At 41.2% G+C, this 25,089-nt stretch overlaps 2 protein-coding genes across 2 annotated transcripts in view; one reads left to right on the forward strand and one right to left on the reverse strand.

Moving 5' to 3' along the window:
- Positions 1-25,089, reverse strand: part of gemin5 (gem (nuclear organelle) associated protein 5) — an 851,612-nt gene that overhangs the window by 528,902 nt on the left and 297,621 nt on the right. The window lies entirely within an intron of this gene.
- LOC308090883 (uncharacterized protein) lies at positions 228-24,779 on the forward strand (the record flags this gene model as incomplete). Its single annotated transcript, XM_080436157.1, has 6 exons — positions 228-334; positions 4,483-4,644; positions 8,022-8,183; positions 8,498-8,593; positions 9,955-10,236; positions 24,634-24,779. Exons 1-6 carry the CDS (start codon positions 265-267, stop codon positions 24,777-24,779), a joined length of 918 nt encoding a protein of 305 aa, XP_080292283.1. The 5' UTR covers positions 228-264.

The following is a 25,089-nucleotide window of genomic DNA, read 5'->3' on the forward strand; positions in this document are numbered from 1 at the left end:
TGTGTGTGTTTTTACATTACGAATATTGTGATACTTGGAGTGAGGAGTGTTTACCTGAAAAAACTATTATTACATTTTTTTTCATTTGCACAAAACAGTTGACACGTGATTAACAAAATAAGTTACTCATTCTCTATGCTCTGTTATTTGTTGAAGTTGATTATTATAATAGGACTTTCTGTTCTTTACATTGACATTAATCCTAATCTCTGGGATTGTAATTGTTTCATTCCAGACTCTGTGGAGTCCAGACAGAAGGTGCAGATGAACTCTCCAGACCCAGCCAGACCCGTTTCAATTAAACAGGAGGAACCTGAAGACCAGCCAGACCTCAGTAAGTCTCTCTCTTTTCCAGCTTCATAGTGTTCATAGTGTTTAATTTTATCATATACAACAGTTGCTAGCTGCACTATTCACAGGGAAGTTATTGTGCTTCAACAGTGTGGAACCAGACAAAATAAATGTGATATAAGGTAATAGTAGTACAAAATTGGTCATATTGTCTTGTGGTGCACATGTAACGTTTGATCTGCGTTGTGTTGTGGATTAATGAAGTTCCAGACCACTTTTCTCTTTGTTGACAGTTTATTCTGGTGAGAATACACAAAAGTCTCTGGTCAGTCACTGAGAGATTTTCCCAAGACATGCCGAGTCTTGGGTGTTACACATTTGGTGTAACACCCAAGACTCGGCATGTCTTGGGAAAATCTCATTTAGACTGGCCTATTCTAACAATCATTTGACACACATACAATAAAATACTACACAATACAAATACAATTAAATAAAACAATATATACCTCGTGAGAATACACATAAGTCTCTGGTCAGTCACTTCTTTTGGTGTATAACCCAAGCCTCAGCACGTCTACTACAGAATTAACAACGTGACCAAAAGTAGTTTGTTGTAAACAATATACCGTTCGGTATGACAAAATGACTAATTGAAAACATGTACAAAGCATCACTACTTCATGTAGGTACATTTAGCATGTTTACGACAACCAGTATTCATCACGGTATCACAGTAAACATACAGACTCTTGTTGAAAATATAGTGCACTGAGGAACACGTCTTGCCTTGGGCAATATCATTTAGACTGGCACCGCTCTAACATGGACGCCCGTGTTTACCAATGAGGTGCCGCCCTCACTAACCAATAAGAAATGCCCTTACTTAAGGAGCAAGTGGAACCCACCAAACTCTGTTACATACACGCACCACCATAATAAATCTTGAACAGTATTTCTTGTTGTTCCTCATCTGACTTCTGGAAACTAAAATGTTTCCAAACAAATGCATTGCTTTTACTCTTCTTGTTGACCAAAGGCCCTCTTTCATCATCTTGGCTACATCTGAACTAAAAATGTCACTCTAACTGAGATTGAGTTTGTGATTTTTGGGAGGAGGATCGCTCATCCATACTTGTGAACATAAGTTATAGCTGGTGGATGTAATTGGCAATCTTAAATTAAGTGTGATTTCTACCCTAACATATCAATCTCATTATATTTGCATTCAAGGTTCATGTGTTAGATAGTTGGGCTTAGGCGTCTGCACATATTATTGTTATTCTCCACTAGGTCTCCAGTTATTAAAAGTCCTTATTAACTTGCTTCATTTCAGATCAGTCTGTGGAGTCCAGACTGCAGGTGAAGATGAACTCTCCAGACTCCAGTGACATTTCTATTAAACAGGAGGAACCTGAAGACCACCCACACCTCGGTAAGTTTCATGTGCTCTCTGTTTATTTTTCTTTATATTTCTGTTATGTTGTAGAACTGACATAATATCTCATACAATACAATAACCATGGCAAACAAAATATAATGACTGACAATGATAAAATGCTGATATGTATTGTCATTAAAATATACAAATACATTTATTTTTTAACATAGTTTATTGTGTCATTATCATATCCAAATCACACCCTTCTCCACCTCCAAATGTGATACTAAATATAAAACTGCACCATACAACTTTATATTGTACATTTTTGCATTGTTGCTCTCTTGTTGCAGAGTTGCTAAAAATAGAGTCACTAGACCAATCAAAGCCCAAGCAGTTATGTGCATGCCGTCATGAAAAAGAAGCACCTCTGACCAAGCCTGGTTCCGAAAATGTGAGCCTAGGATATCTTCGATACCCTCCAGTACCGTCCAATGAGAGTCGGAGGTGGGGGTAGGTCTAACGACAAACCAATCAGCGAATATCTGCTAAAACAAGCTGTGCGATGACATCAGATGTAGGTGGATTCTTGTGATTGGTTTAGGGAAATTGAAATCCCCTCCCCCTTGCAATCGCGGACACTGCAGCCAATTTCAGACTGAAGCTCCACGCAGCTTCAGGCTGATAATCAGGCTACCTCTGACCATGAAAGCCTGAAATGCCTGGTGCAACTTGGGTCACAGTTGAAAATCTATGAATGTAAACTGATTTGTTTATGGTGTGGCTCTGTAGGAGGCGAGACATCTACTAATGGGTCTGCTCAACAGTAGTATTTGTTCACTAAGTATGTTTTTCACACTCAGAGAATACCGTGGTCGTAATGGGCACATAGTTGGATGCCAATAAATAAATAATTACATCATTGTAAAACTTTTATGTCAAAAGTCCAATCTTAATTACTTCCTGTCAAACTAAAACATAACATGAGATTACATTGGTGGGTAAGCAGGTAGCCTTGAGAACCAAATATTCCAGAGCCATGTGACCTATCCACAAGTTTCCTAGGGCGTGGTGGTGGGCATCACTTCCTGTCGATTTGATCCCTGATACCTGATCAAATCGACAGGAAGTGATGCCCACCATGCCCTAGGAAACTTGTGGATAGGGAGTTTATATCCCCCAGCCATGATGTACAAGTACAACCTCTGGACATGAGGTACTTTTCGACCTGTTCATATACTAACCTCTCTATAACTTTCGAGATAGAGCATAGAATAGAAACAAGGTGGTAGTTGCCGGGGTCTACTTTGCTTCCTTTTTTGTACAGAGCTAGTTTGAAATCTTGCGGGACATGTCCCTGGCTGATGGAGAGGTTTGTTATGTGGGCAATGATTTGAGCAATAGAGGGGGCTGCGTCTCTGAGAAATTTGGAGGGGATATTGTGGTGGCCTGTGGCCTTGTTTTGTTGTAGGGCGCTCAGTTTTTTAAACACATCATCAGTTGTCACCATGGTGAGTTTAAAGTCATCTTCGCGTACAGCTAGATTTTTGTCGAACGCTTGGATGTGCTTTACCCCCATAAAGCCAAGAATGAGAGGGCAGTATGTTAACCAGTGTGGTTGTTATGGTTGTAAAGAAGCTGTTTAAGCGATTAGCCACATCCAGCTTATCTGTAATGCGCGTGCCATCCGAATTGATGTTGTTGTTTGCGGATCTGGTTTTCAGTTTCTTACTGCAGCCTAACTGATTAAAAATCTTCCAGAGCTCCTGCGGTTTGTTTATATTTTCGTAATCTATTTCATCGTAGTAGTTTCTTTCTGCGGTTTAATAATGCCAACTACCTTATTGCAAAGGATGATGTTCTGTTTTTTTAGCTCATCAGTACGGTTTATGAGGTATTCAGTGTTGAACTGATCACTCTCAGCGCGGCTTTTACGAAACTCAGAAATACTTTTGTCTCCGACCTTCAAGTCTTGTTGTGTGAGAGTGTGTCAGACTTTAATCTTTTAAAAGCCTTTTCAAAGTCTTGTAGTGTAAAAAAGAAAATAAATTAAAAAAACTCAGATTGTAATGTTTCGGAGGCATTTTATATGTCTATTATAGTGGATTAAAGATTTTACACCATATCTCAGCACTCTGCAATGGTTTAATTTGATTAAATGTGAGGTTGATGAATGATGTAATCTTAAATTAAGCGTGATTTATTTTACTGTATATAAACTGTATAAACCACATTTAAAACTGAGATTGTAATGTTTCGGAGGCATTTTATATGTCTATTATAGTGGATTAAAGATTTTACACCATATCTCAGCACTCTGCAATAGTTTAATTTGATTAAATGTGAGGTTGATGAATTATAACTAAATGTTTTATTCTATTGGTAATTTCCACAGAGCACCACAGGCGGAGATCTACGCTATCAAGTGAGATGGCCTCCAAAAGATCATTAACATGGTCAGAGGAACAGCGAGAGATGGACCAGAGACATGGACTGTTTGATGCAATGCTGCAACCTGTAGTAAAGTTGTACAGGATAGGTAGGTACTGTTTTATTTACAACCTGTTGTAAAGTTGTACAGGATAGGTATGTACTGTTTTATTAACAACCTGTAGTCTCAGATCTGTTAAAACAGCTAGGGACACAGCACTGTGCATATTGGCAAAATACATACAGGATTGCATTGGATTTGTAGAAAACACAAGACAAAACAAGAGCATCATTGTGAAATTGAATCTGGCACAATATTATTATTATTATTATTATTATTATTATTATTATTAAGTCCTTATTCAATTGCTTCATTTCAGACCAGTGTGTGGAGTCCAGACTGCAGGTGAAGATGAACTCTCCAGACTCAGCCAGGGACATTTCTATTAAACAGGAGGAACCTGAAGACATTTCTATTAAACAGGAGGAACCTGAAGACATTTCTATTAAACAGGAGGAACCTGAAGACCACCCACACCTCAGTAAGTTCCATGTGCTCTCTCTTTCGTTCATATGTTCTGTTCTGTTGCAGTGCTGTCACATTCCAGTGTTTGAACTGCACTCATTGGCTACTTTCACCTTATTCACTTTAGACCATTATTTGCATTGTTGGAATCACTCTTTTGATACATTTACCTTGTGTAATCTTAAATTAAGCGTGATTTATTTTACTGTATATAAACTGTATAAACCATTATCCTCGTACCCAACACTCATATGTTGTTTGACTTTAATAACTGGAGACTACTGTGTCCAGTCATTAATGTCCTTTTTCAATTACTTCATTTCAGACCAGTGTGTGGAGTCCAGACTGCAGGTGAACTCTCCAGACTCAGCCAGAGAGATTTCTATTAAACAGGAGGAACCTGAAGACCATCCACACCTAAGTAAGTTTCTTGTGCTATCTCTTTCTTTTCTTTTTTGTCCTTATTTTATTTCTGTTCTGTTGAAAGTCTTATTTTCACTATACGGTAATCATAGCACAAAACATCTTGACAATGATAATATCCCAATATGTATAGCCATCATAACAACACCTCAATACATCCAAATGCACATCCTCTTATGTGTGAATTAATGTAATGTAGGTCAGCTAGGTTATTGTGGACCAGCAATGTTCGGAATTCGCCAATCAGGATGGAATATGAAAAATCAGACGGATCCGTCTTGACCACTTGACTACAGATAATGTGTACCGATTTGCATGATGTTGCAAACATATGCCTCCTGGTGGTGCTATAATAGGGCCATGTTAAAAGGGTGGCATTTGTTCCTCAACGTAGTGCGAATGTGCGTGCATGCGGGCATTTTGTTCAAAACAGGCCACTCCTGCAAACTTTCTATGTCAATCTTAGCCAATCAGGATGGAATATGATTAATCAAACAGTTCCGTCTTAATCACATGACTATAGAGACTTGTTGTTTTACATTTTTAGTGAAAACAGCACATTATAGGCCAACAGTGCTCTTATTTTACATTCCACAGACCAGAAGACACTTACTTTTCCATAACTTGACAAAGCACTCTTATTTTGAAGTCCATCGACCAGAAGTCAAGGGTTTACGTTCGTCTGACTTGACACTTGTTAAGCTTTGACCGTTCAATAAACAAACGGAGGTATTGGGCTTGCGCTGCTGTTTTCAACTGATACTGACATAAGGAAGGCTTAAGCTGCTTCTTGTATTTTCACACGTCAGTTAGAGACAAGTAGGGAACTGCAGCACATGTGACAAAAGTCAGCGGGTGTTTTGGTTTTATATCGCGGGTGGGATGCAAGCAGCCGTGCTCGTCATCAACTCCACTTTCTCACAAACCAGAGCCCTGTATCACAAACGTATCACATCTACTAATGGGTCTGCTCAACAGTAGTATTTGTTCACTAAGTATGTTTTTCACACTCAGAGAATACCGTGGTCGTAATGGGCACATAGTTGGATGCCAATAAATAAATAATTACATCATTGTAAAACTTTTATGTCAAAAGTCCAATCTTAATTACTTCCTGTCAAACTAAAACATAACATGAGATTACATTGGTGGGTAAGCAGGTAGCCTTGAGAACCAAATATTCCAGAGCCATGTGACCTATCCACAAGTTTCCTAGGGCGTGGTGGTGGGCATCACTTCCTGTCGATTTGATCCCTGATACCTGATCAAATCGACAGGAAGTGATGCCCACCATGCCCTAGGAAACTTGTGGATAGGGAGTTTATATCCCCCAGCCATGATGTACAAGTACAACCTCTGGACATGAGGTACTTTTCGACCTGTTCATATACTAACCTCTCTATAACTTTCGAGATAGAGCATAGAATAGAAACAAGGTGGTAGTTGCCGGGGTCTACTTTGCTTCCTTTTTTGTACAGAGCTAGTTTGAAATCTTGCGGGACATGTCCCTGGCTGATGGAGAGGTTTGTTATGTGGGCAATGATTTGAGCAATAGAGGGGGCTGCGTCTCTGAGAAATTTGGAGGGGATATTGTGGTGGCCTGTGGCCTTGTTTTGTTGTAGGGCGCTCAGTTTTTTAAACACATCATCAGTTGTCACCATGGTGAGTTTAAAGTCATCTTCGCGTACAGCTAGATTTTTGTAGAACGCTTGGATGTGCTTTACCCCCATAAAGCCAAGAATGAGAGGGCAGTATGTTAACCAGTGTGGTTGTTATGGTTGTAAAGAAGCTGTTTAAGCGATTAGCCACATCCAGCTTATCTGTAATGCGCGTGCCATCCGAATTGATGTTGTTGTTTGCGGATCTGGTTTTCAGTTTCTTACTGCAGCCTAACTGATTAAAAATCTTCCACAGCTCCTGCGGTTTGTTTATATTTTCGTAATCTATTTCATCGTAGTAGTTTCTTTCTGCGGTTTAATAATGCCAACTACCTTATTGCAAAGGATGATGTTCTGTTTTTTTAGCTCATCAGTACGGTTTATGAGGTATTCAGTGTTGAACTGATCACTCTCAGCGCGGCTTTTACGAAACTCAGAAATACTTTTGTCTCCGACCTTCAAGTCTTGTTGTGTGAGAGTGTGTCAGACTTTAATCTTTTAAAAGCCTTTTCAAAGTCTTGTAGTGTAAAAAAGAAAATAAATTAAAAAAACTCAGATTGTAATGTTTCGGAGGCATTTTATATGTCTATTATAGTGGATTAAAGATTTTACACCATATCTCAGCACTCTGCAATGGTTTAATTTGATTAAATGTGAGGTTGATGAATGATGTAATCTTAAATTAAGCGTGATTTATTTTACTGTATATAAACTGTATAAACCACATTTAAAACTGAGATTGTAATGTTTCGGAGGCATTTTATATGTCTATTATAGTGGATTAAAGATTTTACACCATATCTCAGCACTCTGCAATAGTTTAATTTGATTAAATGTGAGGTTGATGAATTATAACTAAATGTTTTATTCTATTGGTAATTTCCACAGAGCACCACAGGCGGAGATCTACGCTATCAAGTGAGATGGCCTCCAAAAGATCATTAACATGGTCAGAGGAACAGCGAGAGATGGACCAGAGACATGGACTGTTTGATGCAATGCTGCAACCTGTAGTAAAGTTGTACAGGATAGGTAGGTACTGTTTTATTTACAACCTGTTTTAAAGTTGTACAGGATAGGTATGTACTGTTTTATTAACAACCTGTAGTCTCAGATCTGTTAAAACAGCTAGGGACACAGCACTGCGCATATTGGCAAAATACATACAGGATTGCATTGGATTTGTAGAAAACACAAGACAAAACAAGAGCATCATTGTGAAATTGAATCTGGCACAATATTATTATTATTATTATTATTATTATTATTATTATTATTATTATTAAGTCCTTATTCAATTGCTTCATTTCAGACCAGTGTGTGGAGTCCAGACTGCAGGTGAAGATGAACTCTCCAGACTCAGCCAGGGACATTTCTATTAAACAGGAGGAACCTGAAGACATTTCTATTAAACAGGAGGAACCTGAAGAAATTTCTATTAAACAGGAGGAACCTGAAGACCACCCACACCTCAGTAAGTTCCATGTGCTCTCTCTTTCGTTCATATGTTCTGTTCTGTTCTGTTGCAGTGCTGTCACATTCCAGTGTTTGAACTGCACTCATTGGCTACTTTCACCTTATTCACTTTAGACCATTATTTGCATTGTTGGAATCACTCTTTTGATACATTTACCTTGTGTAATCTTAAATTAAGCGTGATTTATTTTACTGTATATAAACTGTATAAACCATTATCCTCGTACCCAACACTCATATGTTGTTTGACTTTAATAACTGGAGACTACTGTGTCCAGTCATTAATGTCCTTTTTCAATTACTTCATTTCAGACCAGTGTGTGGAGTCCAGACTGCAGGTGAACTCTCCAGACTCAGCCAGAGAGATTTCTATTAAACAGGAGGAACCTGAAGACCATCCACACCTAAGTAAGTTTCTTGTGCTATCTCTTTCTTTTCTTATTTTTTCTTATTTTATTTCTGTTCTGTTGAAAGTCTTATTTTCACTATACGGTAATCATAGCACAAAACATCTTGACAATGATAATATCCCAATATGTATAGCCATCATAACAACACCTCAATACATCCAAATGCACATCCTCTTATGTGTGAATTAATGTAATGTAGGTCAGCTAGGTTATTGTGGACCAGCAATGTTCGGAATTCGCCAATCAGGATGGAATATGAAAAATCAGACGGATCCGTCTTGACCACTTGACTACAGATAATGTGTACCGATTTGCATGATGTTGCAAACATATGCCTCCTGGTGGTGCTATAATAGGGCCATGTTAAAAGGGTGGCATTTGTTCCTCAACGTAGTGCGAATGTGCGTGCATGCGGGCATTTTGTTCAAAACAGGCCACTCCTGCAAACTTTCTATGTCAATCTTAGCCAATCAGGATGGAATATGATTAATCAAACAGTTCCGTCTTAATCACATGACTATAGAGACTTGTTGTTTTACATTTTTAGTGAAAACAGCACATTATAGGCCAACAGTGCTCTTATTTTACATTCCACAGACCAGAAGACACTTACTTTTCCATAACTTGACAAAGCACTCTTATTTTGAAGTCCATCGACCAGAAGTCAAGGGTTTACGTTCGTCTGACTTGACACTTGTTAAGCTTTGACCGTTCAATAAACAAACGGAGGTATTGGGCTTGCGCTGCTGTTTTCAACTGATACTGACATAAGGAAGGCTTAAGCTGCTTCTTGTATTTTCACACGTCAGTTAGAGACAAGTAGGGAACTGCAGCACATGTGACAAAAGTCAGCGGGTGTTTTGGTTTTATATCGCGGGTGGGATGCAAGCAGCCGTGCTCGTCATCAACTCCACTTTCTCACAAACCAGAGCCCTGTATCACAAACGTATCACTTCACGCTAGATTCCAAATGTGATTTTGCAACCCGGTGATTTATAACTAGTTGCGTGCCCGTGTCTTCAGTATTATGTGAGCTTGTAGATTAGCTGTTTTCGCCGTGTCGCAGGTTCAGTGTTTGTGTGTGTGTGTGGGGGAGAGAGGGAAAGGGGGAGCGCGCTGGCCACGCTCAAGTGTCTAAAGACGGATATCTCGTGTTGTGTTTTATAGCGAACAAAAAACGGTTGCATCCCCACTCAAGATGCGCACCTGCCCGTCGGGCAACCAGATAGCAAACTTCACCTGCCCTACCATTTGATTTACCTGCCCCGGGCAGGCGGGCAGGCGTTAGTGTCAATCCCTGCGATAGATGTAGATTTTAGGAATCCAGTATTCACGATCATGTTATTTTTCTGCTCCTAGACATCCTGCACATGGTTGTGTGTAAAGAGGAGTTTTCTCCTGAACAGGAGAGGAGCCCCAGTCTGCTCCAGGAGGAACCAGATCCTCCACACATTAAAGAGGAACAGGAGGAGCTACTTCAAAGACCAGAGGAGCCTGATGGATCAATGTTGACATTACTAGCAGTGAAAAGGGAAGTTGATGATGAAGACATCTCTTCACACTGCTCTGAAGTTGAAGTCAAGTTTGAATCTGACACTGAAGTCACTGAAGACAGTGATGATTGGGAGGAGACCAGTGGAGGTCAGTCAGTGTTAAACACAGGAACAGGAACTACGTGTGTGGGGAATACTGGGAGTTGGTATGATGACTAAATTGGGAAATAAAAGATGAAGATGAAAAACAAATATCAGAAATATTAACAAGGAAGCTGTAGTGCGTCTAAACAATTGACTTGTTTTATGATGGAAGCTTTCAAGTTGTATTTGTACTCACCATTTCTAACCTGCCCCTCCCCTTCTCTCCCCCTCTCTTTCTCTCCCCCCCTCTCTCTTTCTCTCTTTCTCTCTCTCTCTCTCGCGCGCCTCTCTCTCTCGCGCCTCTCTCTCTCTCTCTCAGAAGTGAGGTCCCAGTCTTTGCAGACTCAAATCACCAGCTCTACAACCAGCCAGAAACAAGGAGACACTGATCAACCAAGATCTTACAGTCATCAACAATTTACAGAGGCTTTAACTCAACCAGAAGAACTAAAGGCTCCCATAGACTTCCTGAACTATCAACCAGATGGAGAAAAATGTTTCCACTGTACGCACTGTGACAACAGTTTCAATGAGTCAGGTCACCTGAAGGCACATCAGCATGTCCATACCGGAGAAAAACCCTTCCAATGTAAACATTGTGACAAGAGTTATAGTCGGTCAGATTACCTGAAGATGCACCAGCGTGTCCACACTGGAGAAAAACCTTTCCATTGTAAACATTGTGATAAGAGTTATAGTCGGTCAGATCACCTGAAGACACACCAGCATATCCACACTGGAGAAAAGCCTTTCCACTGTAAACATTGTGACAAGAGTTTCAATCAGTCAAGGTACCTGAAGACACACCAGCATGTCCACACAGGAAAAAAACGTTTCCACTGTAAACATTGTGACAAGAGTTTCACTGATTCAGGTACTTTGAAGAAACACCAGCGTATCCACACTGGAGAAAAACCTTTCCAGTGTAAACATTGTGACATGAGTTTCAGTTGGTCATCTAACCTTAAAAGACACGAGCGTATCCACACTGGAGAAAAATCTTTCCACTGTAAACATTGTGCCAAGATATTCAGCAGGTCAAGTCATCTTGAGGCACACCAGCGTATCCACACTGGAGAAAAACCTTTTAACTGTAAACATTGTGACAAAAGTTTCAGTCGGTCAGATGAGCTGAAGACACACCAGCGTATCCACACTGGAGAAAAACCTTTCCACTGTAAACATTGTGACAAGAGTTTTTGTCGGTCTGGGTCCCTCATGAGACACCAGCGTATCCACACTGGAGAAAAACCCTTCCACTGTAAACACTGTAACAAGAGTTTCAGTGAGTCACGCCAACTGAAGACACACCAGCATGTCCACGCTGGAGAAAACTCTTGTCACAGGGTTAACAGTGTGAGAAGAGTTTCAGTCAGTTAAGTGCTCTGAAAAGATATCAGTGCATTCACACCAAGGGGGAGAAAAAAAAAACGTTCCACTATAAATCAGCTCACTGGGAGGATCAAATTAAACAGCTGTATGTTGTCAGGGAGTTAGATAGACGAGCAAAAATCTCATCGAGATGTATAAAGCTCTTGTCAATAGAAGTTTCCATTAGGACTTATCTTGTGGAGTCATTCTCCAGTAACCAGTTACCAGTAACTTTTTTTCTTTCTTTTTTTACTTGATTGTGGTGTTATTTATTTATAATATAAATGACCATGTAAACCATATTGATGGTAGGACTGTTTTTTGCCGTTTTTATATCATGATTAAATGTTATTGTGCTGAATGAGGCACCATTTCAATTACCTTTCTTATCAGTTAACTGAGGCAAAAACTGAGGCAAAAATACTTTGTTGTTGTGTTTTCTGAATTATGACAGTAATTGTTACAATTAATGAAATAGCTATGATCATTATTAAGGTCTATTACATTAGATGGTGATGTGAATCAGAATCAGCTTTTGTCACATAACAGGTTTACACTACAGAAATAAAAAAGTGGGTGAAAATAGTTTTTGTGCAAGTTCTATAGTTTTTATTTCCATAGAACAAATTTAAGGGAAGAAGAAGAGGGGGGGGGCAAGGGGGAGAGAGATCAATCAAAGACACAAACAAACTAGAAAAAGTGCTCCTCGTAGCACAGGTCTCTGCCAGGTCAGGTACGTTATTGTGGCCTCCTGGTGGCGCTATAATAGGCCAATGTGAAAAGGGTGCCATTTATTCTTAGGTCACGGCAATCGGACACTGCATTCGAGGCATTTTGTTCCAAAAATTTGTTTTCCTAAATTAGACCTGCTGGTGGCGCTATAACAGGCCAATGTGAAAAAGGGTGGCATTTCTTCTTTGGCCTAGTAGGAATGTGTTTGTGAAATTTCACGGAAATCGCAAGCTGCATTCATGATTTGAGGCATTTTGTTCAAAACGGACCAATCCTGCAAATTTTGGAAGCGAACCTTAGCCAATGAGGATGGAATATGGGGAATCGGACAGATCTGTGTTGATCACATGACAATAGAGATACTGTGTACCGATTTGCATGATGTTTGGATAAAATCGGTAGGAGTAATGTAAAAAAAATGGGTTTTGCACAAATCGGCCTACAGGTGGCGCTATAACAGGCCCATGTGAAAGATTTGAGGCAGATGTTCTGAATTGGCTTCCAGCGAGTATGTGTGCACAGTTTCGCAGCGACCGGGCCAACGGTGCCAGAGTTTAGCTGCTAACACACGGACAGGACACACGGACACACACACGGACGGAGGGTAAAGCATACTCTCTCGCCATGCCTTCGGCCTGGCGGAGACAATTATCTACACTAAACCATACCCGTAGGGGGATATGAGCACCCAAAGTGTGCAGTTTGGCTTATGCGCTGAGAACAGACAGTTTATCATGGATCGAAAGTGAGTTTGTACTGTGTAGTACAGTGGTTCTCAAACTTTTTCATGGCAAGGACCCCCAAATTGACACTTGTTAGCCTGCGGACCCCCATTAGAAAAGATATGCCAGGGACCCCCATAAGAGAAGATTTTTTTAAGGCTCTAGCAGTGAATCTCAACCATTTTAATTTCAAGGACCCCCAGTTTGACATGCATTAGGGCTACGGACCCCCATTTAATGGCATTTCTATCCCTTGGACCCCAGTTTATATCGTAAAATGTATGTTAATTTGGTCCATTTGGTTCCATTTGTACACTCAGAGTTACAGACCCATAAGGGTCCATTTGGTGCCTAAAATATCATTTAGCTGGGGACCCCCTGGAACTCCCTCAAGGACCCCTGGGGGTCCCCAGACCCCACTTTGAGAACCAATGGTGTAGTGTGTACACACACGCACATCCCGTCTAACAGGCGGAGCCGTTCCCCGTCGCCAACACACACGCGCGCGAGCCGTCGCGAGCGCGCACTAACAAACACACACACACACACACACACACACACACACACACACCACGGTACATCCTCATGCGGCCCGTGGCCCTTCGCGAACACACACACGGGCGTCGCCCAAACACAAATAATGTACATTGTGACACGTGCCTCCCCAACATGCATGCGCACGTGCGTGTCCACGCATACACGGCCGCGGACCCAAGTTGTGGTGTGATCATCTCCCCCCCACCCACACACACACACCACGGAGCCACGATGTAGAATGAAATGTGGCTCCATGGCGAGAGTGGGCGGGGTCTATGGTGTGGAAGCAGGCTTTGGTGTTGCCATGCTGGCCTATTGTAAGCGGTTTAGGGGCCATATTGGTGGTAGTGTGTTTTGGCGTTGGTTGTGAAAGTGCAGGTGGGTGTGGGGACGCGTTGTGAGCTTGTAGATCGGCTGTTTTCCAAGAGGCAAGGTATATGTGTGAAGGCGCTTCGTTTGGCCTTGTTTTCATAGACTTTGCTGCTTGTTTCTCGCGCTAAACCTGGCAAGTTACCAAGACACCACACACCACCACCACCACAGAGGTTAGTCAAATTATAGGAGGATATTTAAACATAGTACCTGGGGTATGATATAAAGGTGCGTGAGCATAGCAGCAGATTTTTACTGTACATGATATACTATGGAGTGGACATTAGTTAAGGTCTGTCAAGCATGTCTATCAATCAATCAAACCATTTCAATTATTTTTATTGTATGCTGGTTAACTGAGGGATTTATTTTTGTAATGATTTATTTTTTAATAATTACACCTAGTGTAATGACTATGATCACTATTAAGGTGCATGATTACATGATTAAGGGTGGGATGTGATGGCAAATTAAAGCCTGTGCAAAGCCCTATAGCACACACATGTGCAAATTGTTTTATTACTACGCTATAAGCCTAGATATGCTCCAAATACATTTGGGATGTGTGGAACAATTTAGTCTACAGGCACAATTGAGAATCAACTTTAGTGTCACATCACATGATTACATTATGTGAAAGAGTGGGTGAGATTATTTTTGTACAAGCTCTCAACATCTACAGTTACAGGAAGAGTTAAAATATAGAAAGAATATAGATGAAAGGAACACAGACATGCAAAAGTGTCACTTTTCAGCTACAGTCACCTTTTTGAACCCAAATAGGGCAATTGTGTGACACCTGACCCGAAAGAAAACAACATGTTGTCACCTTTTTCACCTCGGGGCTGTTTCCATGCCTGGGAACACTTCAGTAAAAAAAAAATAACTAAACAGGAAGGAACAACTGTATGCACCTCTAGAAGTAAACTGTTGACCAGTGACTCCATGAAACAACACTGTCTGATGATGTGTCCAAGTTTGTGCATCAGTAGATGTTTTGTTGGTGTAGTGGGTGATGACCACGGAGAGAGTGGTGACATCTGGAGTGGAGAGACAGAGGATGGCCGGAGAGATGGCCACCCGGGGTGGAGAGGGTTGGCAGCCCAAACCACTTCTTCTGAGGGGAAGAACCCAAAGCAAGCTACGTACTGCGGTAAAACCTGCAACATATCAAGAGGGTTTAAAAACCCATCAAGGCAGAATGAGATGTTTGAAAGGGGCAACGACGAGACAACGCACAGAAGTCACTTCTGGTCAGACGCAGGAGGAGCCAGGCCCGGAGGCAACCTACAGTGCCCAGAGCCTCCTAGTGTCGCCAACACCCGCTGCCAACAGCTCACCTGCCAGTGCCACCCTAAGCCCCCAAGAGACAGTTGGGGCAGTAGCATGGCACTTGGACACAGGCCGTGTCTGATCAGCCTCGGTCGGACTCGGGACTTCTGGAGGAGGGTGCCTGTTGCAAGACCCGAAACACCCAGTGACTCAGGAAACGACACTGATGATGTGTCTAAGTTTGTGCATCATGTTTTGTGAACCTATATAACATTTGTTAATATACCAATAGAGCCATATCTGCAGACAGGACTGATGAAATAAGATTGTGGGTGTGTTTTTATACCTTCTTGTGGCCCTAGAGCTTGGCTAACAATATTATGAAATCTCATGATTAGTTACACCATTTTAGGTCAGCCTTACCCAGTGCAATTCATCCATGACAATCGATCTTACGGAACCGTTTCTTGTTTCCCAGAACATTATGGTACAATAACCAAACTCATAACTATTTGGAACATACATTGCTTTGAAATAACTTGTGATAATCTTACTATGTCACAGTCTGAATATGCCATACAGTCTGAATTTATCATAGACATATTGATATAGTTGCGTAGTTTGAAAATTGTATGAGTAATAACTATGGTAATAACATGTTTAATAAGGTATGTGTTGCATTGCATCCTGCAACATGGTATATGTTCGGCATTTTTATGAGACGTGATCAGGCCTGTGCAGCATCAATGTGCACTGATGAAAGCTGTGATGGGTGTAGGGCTGCAACTATCCATGACTTTCTAAGCAATTCATCTATAGATGACTTTTCTGATTAATCAAATAATTTGGAGCTGTTTTTTTTACTCATGTTTTTACTTCTCAACGAATTGATTGACGACATCAGCCCTATGTTATACTCTGTTGCACAACAGTGTTGTGTAAGACGTGAAAATAGCTGATCTACAAGTTCAGAACGCATCGCACTGTGACATGTTGTGAGCTTGTAGATCTGCTATTTTCAATATTTTTGGATTTTAAATTTGTGAGAAGATTTTTGCCAATAATGACCTTTCCAAAATAGGGATTGATTATTAATCGGTCGATAATCAATGATAAACAATTATTATTCTATTTATCATTTTATTTTTTTATAATTTAATTTGATTAGTTGGATTAACTGCTTTACTCCTAGGTGGATGTTCTCTTGTCTACAGGTCTGGAAGGTCACATAGTACTGTAGCCCTAGAATGTCTGTGATCTTACATACATTTCAAGTATTCCAAATACACAGTCATAGATCTCTCTCGGTCCCCCACTGTGTAGTGCCCATCTGCGCGGCCATAAAAGTGCTCTAAACTCCGTCTGTACTCACCCAATAATTAATTCCTAAGACGTGTAGTCATATTTTGTCCTCTAGTTTCATATCCATGTGAAAGTTCTGCCAGAAAACGTGTGTTTAGTCAAATATCTCCACTTTTTCACGAGCTGCACACGGACGTATTTCTGTACGACGCGAGGGGCCAGGAATGATTGCAGCACTGAATATACGTAACTTCCTTTAGGACGCACAAATGTTTGGGACACACAATTGGCAGGTGCTTGTGATTGCTGCGGGGTAATGAATCATCACCTGCCAATTGTGTGTCCCAAACATTTGTGCGTCCTAAAGGAAGTTACGTATATTCAGTGCTGCAATCATTCCTGGCCCCTCGCGTCGTACAGAAATACGTCCGTGTGCAGCTCGTGAAAAAGTGGAGATATTTGACTAAACACACGTTTTCTGGCAGAACTTTCACATGGATATGAAACTAGAGGACAAAATATGACTACACGTCTTAGGAATTAATTATTGGGTGAGTACAGACGGAGTTTAGAGCACTTTTATGGCCGCGCAGATGGGCACTACACAGTGGGGGACCGAGAGAGATCTATGACTGTGTATTTGGAATACTTGAAATGTATGTAAGATCACAGACATTCTAGGGCTAATAGTACTGTTACTGTATATAAACAATGGACAGTACCCGAGACCAACAGTAGGGGCAGCAATACGCCAACTGGCGTCTAGACAAAGTGTTCATCAGAAGAAGAACATACCCACAATGCAGTAGTGAAAACAACATGGTGTGTTGACTGACTGTTGTTGACACTTTAAAATAGCATAGATTTATATAAGTAAAATACAAAGAAAAGTAAAACGTGTCGTTTCTAAACAGTGTCGTCGTTAAGCAGCAGGAGGACGTTTGTTAGCAGCTCAACCACTGAAACAGCAGGTAAAGATCAACTCATTCATGATGTGTTTCATTTGTATCTATTGACTCAATATGGAATATAAAGTCAGTAGATATATTGCTAGATTATAATTCATGTGATCATGAAACACATAACAACCAGTACTCAAAACTGATCATACATTTGCTATCAATGTAATGGTCACCAGAGATTTCGACCCAGGACAACTCGCCCAACCGCGAATTCGAGTCAGTTCGACCCAAATTTACCGGGTCGAATTATCTTTATTATTATCGAATTATTAACCCCTAGAGGGTAGTAGAGTACAAGGTGACGGTGGTGAGGTCCTGGAGGTACAAGGTGCGTGCATTCAGACCCAGTTCTTCATCTCATAAGCTAGCTGTCCTGACTTAAATCTTACTCTGCATGTACTTCATCACTTTAACTGACACAACAAACTTTATATACAGGGGGCTGGCGGGCTATGTTAGTGCAGTGAGTGGCAGTTGGGGCAAACCATAGCGGGGCAAACGCAGTCCCCACAACATCATTTACTATTCTGTGCCTATCGGTACATAACTCGGACGGCACTTAGTCGACTAGGAGACCATCGGCCGGTCGTCGCGGGCACTCGCGCCTGGAGGCGCTCGGGCGCGACTCCTTGGCCTCAAGGTCTCCTGAGTCGGCGTGCCTCCGTCATGGTCCAAAACTATACTTTATCGGCGAAAAAAAATTGTTGTTTGAAAAAGTAATGTCCCGAGCGGGAGTCAAACCCAGACTCCCAGTGATAGTGGATGGGGACAAATAATAATTGTTTGGTAAATCAATGTACATATTATTATTATTATGTCTCTGTCTCTCTCTCTCTGTCTCTCTCTCTCTCTCGCGGTCCGGGTCGAAATGTCAGGTCCAAGCGGGTCGAGAGCGGGTCGAATGGTCCGGGTCGAATCGTCCTGGGTCGAAATCTCTGGTGACCAATGTAATAATGGTTAATCTCCTTATAAGCAATGAGGTGCAAACGTTCAGGTTTCAAATATAAAGTGCTTACCTCATGGCCACGGATGTTATGTTACAATTATGTACGGGCCCTCAGAAGTACCCTTATCTTCATTACTGTTCAATAAGCATTTCAATCCGATCTCTGTCAGATCTTCTCATTATGCTTTCAATTGCGTGACCCTATCGGTTGAGAGGTGTATTGCACTCTGATACATTATAACTCTATGAGGAAAATGGTCACCGATCAGGATTAAAATGCTTTTTATTGAACAATACGACATATACAGGTTTTTCTGAGGGCCCGTACATAATCGTAACATCCGTGGCCATGGGGTAAGCACTTTATATTTGAAATATGAACGTTTATGTAGATCTACGGAGCATAAGTGCGAAAGTGCAAAGACTATTTTGAAGTAACTCCAAGACTGTCAGATAATATGTGACAATCTGACAGTCTTGTATCAAGGCTTGTAAACAAGTAGGATCTTTACTCTGTCCACAGTAATGTTAATGTGATTGTCAAGTGTTAGAGCTCCACCTCCATATGTCTTCATGCACCAGACATTGAATCCTTACCAACTAAACATTTGTCATGCTGTATGTAGTGTGTCAGGCCTAGAATGACCATCCAGGTAATGCATGGCATTGAACATAGTTTCCCTGTCTTGTTCAAATTGACAGTTTAGCTCTAAACTCACCTTTCTGCTGTTATTATAATTGACAAAGGTTTTCTCATAATTTCTTCAAATTTTATTGAAGAAGTGTATACTTCAAGTTTGTTACATCACAATTTGACAAAAATGGCAAACACGCAGAGGGAACATTAATTCAGCTCTAAATGCTGGGGGGAAAAAATGGTAGAATTTGCATCATGTCTATAATATGCATACAAGCAATACATCGTTTTAACATAGGCCCGGCCTATATTTTGTTTTTTATATGTTGACAAATGTTGGGCACATAAATATTTTATTGAGGTTTGGCACTATTGTAATTGTTTTTTCTTGAAGAATAAGGCATTCTAATGACATAGACAAGCTTTGGTCCTATGTAAGTCTGCGAAGCCGACCACTCGGCCCACTTGGTGAGAACAGACTACAGCCACTAATATTAAGTTTGGAAGTAGTTAGGCAAAAAAACAGTTACAACGACGGCGGCACGCCGTCTCTAGTGGACTTTGAGCAACGAGAGGCACCGCCGAGTTGTCGTGCCGAATGTTGCGAAGTCCACTAGAGCTGACTCAGCAAAGTTCGATTCATGTACCGATAGGGTACAGAATTGTGCAATGACAGGATCGTAATAATTTAAAACATTCTTCCTCCTTATATATTAATAATGCCCAATGATCATATTTTAGGGGAAGTAGAACCATGGAACCCTAAAGTCCTTATTCAATTCCTTCATTTCAGACCAGTGCAGGTGAAGATGAACTCTCCAGACTCAGCCAGGACTATTTCTATTAAACAGGAACCTGAAGACCACCACCCACACCTCAGTACGTTTAATGTTCTCTCTCTTTCTTTAATTTGTTCTGTTCTATTGTACAGCTGTCGCGATATAACATTTTTACTATGCAATAACCATCACACAATATATCATGATAATATCCCGATGATTAAACACATTGGTCGTGTTGTCTTGTGGTGCACACACCATAAGCACCGGAAGGGGGGTCAGCAAGTTCATTTAACAATCGACTTGTCGAACTCGCCGACCGCTGGTCTTTCCCAGATCGGCGCTGGTCTAGCACCCCAATGTTCCCATCGTGTTGCGCAATCGTTGTTGTGTATTGACTGCATGCTTGCCTCTCTCCACAATGACCGTTCTGTTACTGGCTACGTGTGTAGTTGCTTACAGTAACCAAGCAAGCCAAAAAATGGCATGTACATGTATTTTTATGGCGTGGCTCTCTAGTAGGTGAGACATGTGTCTGTGAGTGTGATCTGTGTGAGATGACACAGATCTATGACAGGCTTTTTCTCAGCTTCTTGATTTTGACGTTTAACAACTTGAACCTTGAAGCGTTTTGACCAGTGCTTAATTGGTAAATTATTAGGTCATGAACCCTTCAGTCTGCACCCCCCCCCCCTCGCATGGCCGATTAAAAAAAAATATATTTTACATAAAATAATATGAATTCATTTAAACATAAAATGGCCCCATAAAGCTTGGCAAAATAACCACCTGATTCGAATGCTATCAATGCATTGAATGGGCGAAATAGGCGACTTATTAGACCTTTTGAATGGGCGAAATAGGCGACCTACTTACCTACCCACGATTTATCAGACCATTCATTGGGTGTTATCAAGACATACTGACCTACCAACGGAGATGACTTAAATAGTTCAGTTTCGGTTTTGGTTTTGGTTTCGGACCATGACGGAGGCGCGCAGTCACAGGCGAACTGTCACCCCGTGAAGGACCACCGAGGGAGCTAAGGCGACCGAGTTGCCGTCCTGAACGGTGTGACGTTCGCCTGTGCCTACTCAGCGCCGTTCGAGTTATGTACCGATAGGCACAGAATCGTAAATATTGTTGTGGGGACTGCTCCGCCTCCAAGTAGGTCAGTAGCTCCTGATTACGCCCCATGAATGGTCTGACAAATCGCGGGTAGGTCTAAATCGCGGATAATCGCCCATTCAAAGGTCTGATAAAACGTGATAATCTCCCATTCAATGCATTGATAGCATTCGAAGCCGGTGAAATAACAGCATAATGGTCACCGTTTCCACATCAAATAATGTATTCCATAATCAGAACATTAAAATTGGAATATACTGTAGCAATAGAAGAACATTATAATTTTATGGGGGGAAAAAACAGGAGGGGACGCGTGTATGTAAACAGCGTCTCTCTCGCTCGCTCGCATGCGCACGCCCGGGGCAAATCCGGCGGTATTCACCTGATATTCCCAGTGTTGCTATGCTCATTTGGGATGTGCTTGCACTGTATTTTAATGACGTGACGCGCACGTCGCTTAACACCTACACTACAGGTCACACAATGGACAATTGATATGCATCTAGGCTCATTCTTATGTTAATGTACCTGGTGTGAGTCGGGAGCCTTTGTAAACTTTGTTGAGGTGTGAATTTAAAGTCGTTTTAAATCTATGCGTGTGCCTGCGCGTGCTCCTGGTCAAATAGGTTCCTGCACGCCGTGCAAGGCCGTCCCATGAGCATTGCACCCCTGGATATTCCTAAATGTAACCTCAGTAAACAATGCCAAAACCTAACCTTCTTAGAGGGGGAAATAAGTACAGCACCAAACCCAGTCAACTAAGTATTAGTCCACTAAGTATAGAGGGTTAGTGTACTATGTATAAAGGTTTTTATTGGTTAAAAAATGTCAACAAGTATATATTCAACAATTTTCAGATTTCAGTGCATGACACAGCATTTGACAGATTATAGTCTGCACTTTGATAATCTGGAGAAAACAAATGACCGTGACTTGTGGCAAATTCTATCAAATGTGGGGGGACAAAACATCAGATATGAAAAATACTTCCTTCGCCTACTGGCAGCATGCAAGAAGAATAATGTCACTGATCTGTAAAACGGTTTGTGAGGTTAGCTCCGGACATATAGACAGACAGATTCACAGACTCACAGACCCATTTCTAGACATATTGCCTCCTCAGAGCCACACTGTAAAAATGTGTTTACATAGATTTTAAACTATAACCCAAATTTCACCAGACATATAAAAGCTTTCATGGGTGTAGATGCTAGATACTACAGACGAACCCTGTTCTAGAAAGGGTTCAGAGTCAGTTAATAACAAGGTTAATCGCATGCTCGAATTAGCAGAAAAAAGCTTCCTCGATGACAAAATTGAGGAAAATAAAAGCAAACCACGAGAGCTTTGGAAGCTATTCAACAACCTACTAGGCTGCAGCAAGAAATTGAAAACCAGGTTTACAAACATAAGCCTCAAGGTGAATGACACTCTCATCACATCCAAACATGAAGTGAGTAAAATCCTCAACATATTCTTCACGACCATAACCTCAGATTTGGTTGAAAAACTACCCCCTCACTCTGGGTGCTATGGTGAAGAGCATGTTGACTCATTTTACGAAAAACAGGGTGTACGGAAAGATGATTTTAAACTCTCCCCTGTGAAAACAGAAGAGGTGTTTAAAAAATTGAGTGCTCTTCATCAACACAAAGCCACAGGCCTCGACAATATCCCCGCCAAATTTCTAAAAGACTCGGCCGCCTCCATTGCTCCAATTATTACCCACATAATAAACCTCTCCATCATACAGGGACGGGTCCCTAACGATTTCAAAAAAGCAAGGGTGACCCCTCTGTACAAAAAAGGAAACAAATTAGACCCTGGCAACTACCGCCCTATTTCTATTCTTAGCTCCATCTCGAAAGTCATGGAAAAAATAGTCTATGAACAGGTCGATAAGTATCTTGCCGAAAAAAATCTAATCTACAAATTCCAATCTGGTTTCAGAACAAACCACTCCACTGACACATGCCTTCTCTATTTGAACGACTCTATCAAACAAGATGTCGACAAGGGCAAATATTGCGGCATGGTCATGCTGGACCTCCAGAAGGCCTTTGACACCGTCAATCACCCAATTATGATCAACAAGCTCAAAGCAATAGGTTTTGATGATACGTCAGTGAACTGGATGAGATCCTACCTGGAAGGGAGGGAGCAAGTGGTGGAAGTAAACGGCATCCAGTCCCCCCCCCTCCCTGTGACTTGTGGTGTCCCACAAGGAAGTATACTAGGACCTTTACTGTTCCTGATATATGTGAATGACATGTCATCGGCCTGCGACTGCAAGCTGTTCCTGTTCGCAGATGACTCGGCCCTGCTAGTCTCGGACAGGGACAGGCTAGGGCAGGTTGAGAAAACTCTCAGCTCCGAACTCAACAAGATCTGCATCTGGCTCTCTGATAACAAACTTTCATTACACCTGGGTAAAACTGAATCCATCCTCTTTGGGTCCAGTCCTAACCTTAGCAAGGCAGAGAGTTTCACGATCAAAGTGGGTGATGATGTCATCAAAAGAAAGGATGAAATTACCTACCTGGGCTCCATCTTGGAGGCAAACCTCTCTGGTAACAAAAACGCCGAAAAAGTGATCAAAAATGTCAACCGAACAACACGCTATTTGTGGAGGATTGATCGCCTAGTCAGTAAGAATACTCTGAAGATTCTTGCAGGGGCCCTCATTCAAGGTCATTATGATTATGCATGCACTTCATGGTATCACAACACCTCCAAGGCCTTAAAAACAAGGCTCCAAACATCCCAAAACAAACTTGTAAGGCTACTTCTTGGCCTCAATCACAGAACCCATCTAACCCCTGCTCATTTTGCTAGGATTGGATGGCTTAGGGTTGAGGACAGAGTACAGCAACTTGCTATGGGCCTGGTCTTCAAGATACACCACAACATTGGGATCCCCCTGTATTTGTCAAAATACTTCCAAAATGTTAATGAAGTCCATGATCATAACACCAGAGGCAGCTCCACTGATCATGTTCAACCCAGATTTGGCTCAACTAAGGGTATGAACTCGTTCTCATGCTATTCAGCAAAAATGTGGAATGCCCTACCAAAAGGAGTAAAGGAGTGTAAAACCCTACTCACTTTCAAAACTGCCCTAAAGATACACCTTCAGGAGGCTGCAATTCGAAAATGGCCCCTGTCTAAGTCTTAACCTACCCCCCCTACCCCCCCCTCCTTCATTTTCCTCTTTTGTATATATTTATATAATTTTTTTTCTCTCGTCATACCAGTAACCTGAAAGCTGATTGTATGACATTCTGTATAGTAGTGTGTATATCTGCCTGCCTCTTATATTTCATCATGATTTGTGTGCATGGGGTTCTCATCTTAAACAAGCGTTATGCTTAATGAGGGTTTCCAGTTTAGTAGACCTTGTATTGTGAATTTGTACTTCCATGTACTGTTATGTACTGTCATGTACTATTCTCATGTCTTTCTAAATAAACTACATCAATCAATCAATCAATCAAAAGTTATTGTCCTCTATATTACTGATGAGTCAATGTTAACATTACTAGGAGTGAAAAGTGAAGATGATGATCGTGGAGATGATGATGAAGACATCGCTTCACACTGCTCTGAAGTTGAACTTGAATCCGACACTGAAGTCACTGAAGACAGTGATGATTGGGAGGAGACCACTGAAGACAGTGATGGTGAACGGTGTGACAAGAATTTCAGTGAGTCAGGTCCCCTGAAGACACACCAGTGTATTGACACTAAAGACAAACCTTTCCACTGTAAACAGTGTAACATCTGCTAAATTTGAGAGTTTTATTTTATTTTTTTATTTATTTTTTACTTTTTCCACACAGAACCAGGAGATAACATGCATAGTTGCGCGGATGTTTTTTTTTGTCACCCAAATCCGCGTTTACAAGTTCATTATCCATCCGCCATCCACCCACGGTAATTATATCATCCTATTTATAGATCCGCACCAACCGCACCAAATAATTGTTAATTTCCTGACGTTAGTTTTCTTATAAACAATGTTACTCACCACTGTCGTGATGCAGTGACTGTATACAATCCACAACCATGGTAACAACAAGCGCACGTCTTCATTAAGT

This window comes from Gymnoscopelus braueri, assembly GCF_963280865.1.
Source record: "Gymnoscopelus braueri genome assembly, chromosome: 8".
NCBI lineage: Eukaryota > Metazoa > Chordata > Actinopteri > Myctophiformes > Myctophidae > Gymnoscopelus > Gymnoscopelus braueri.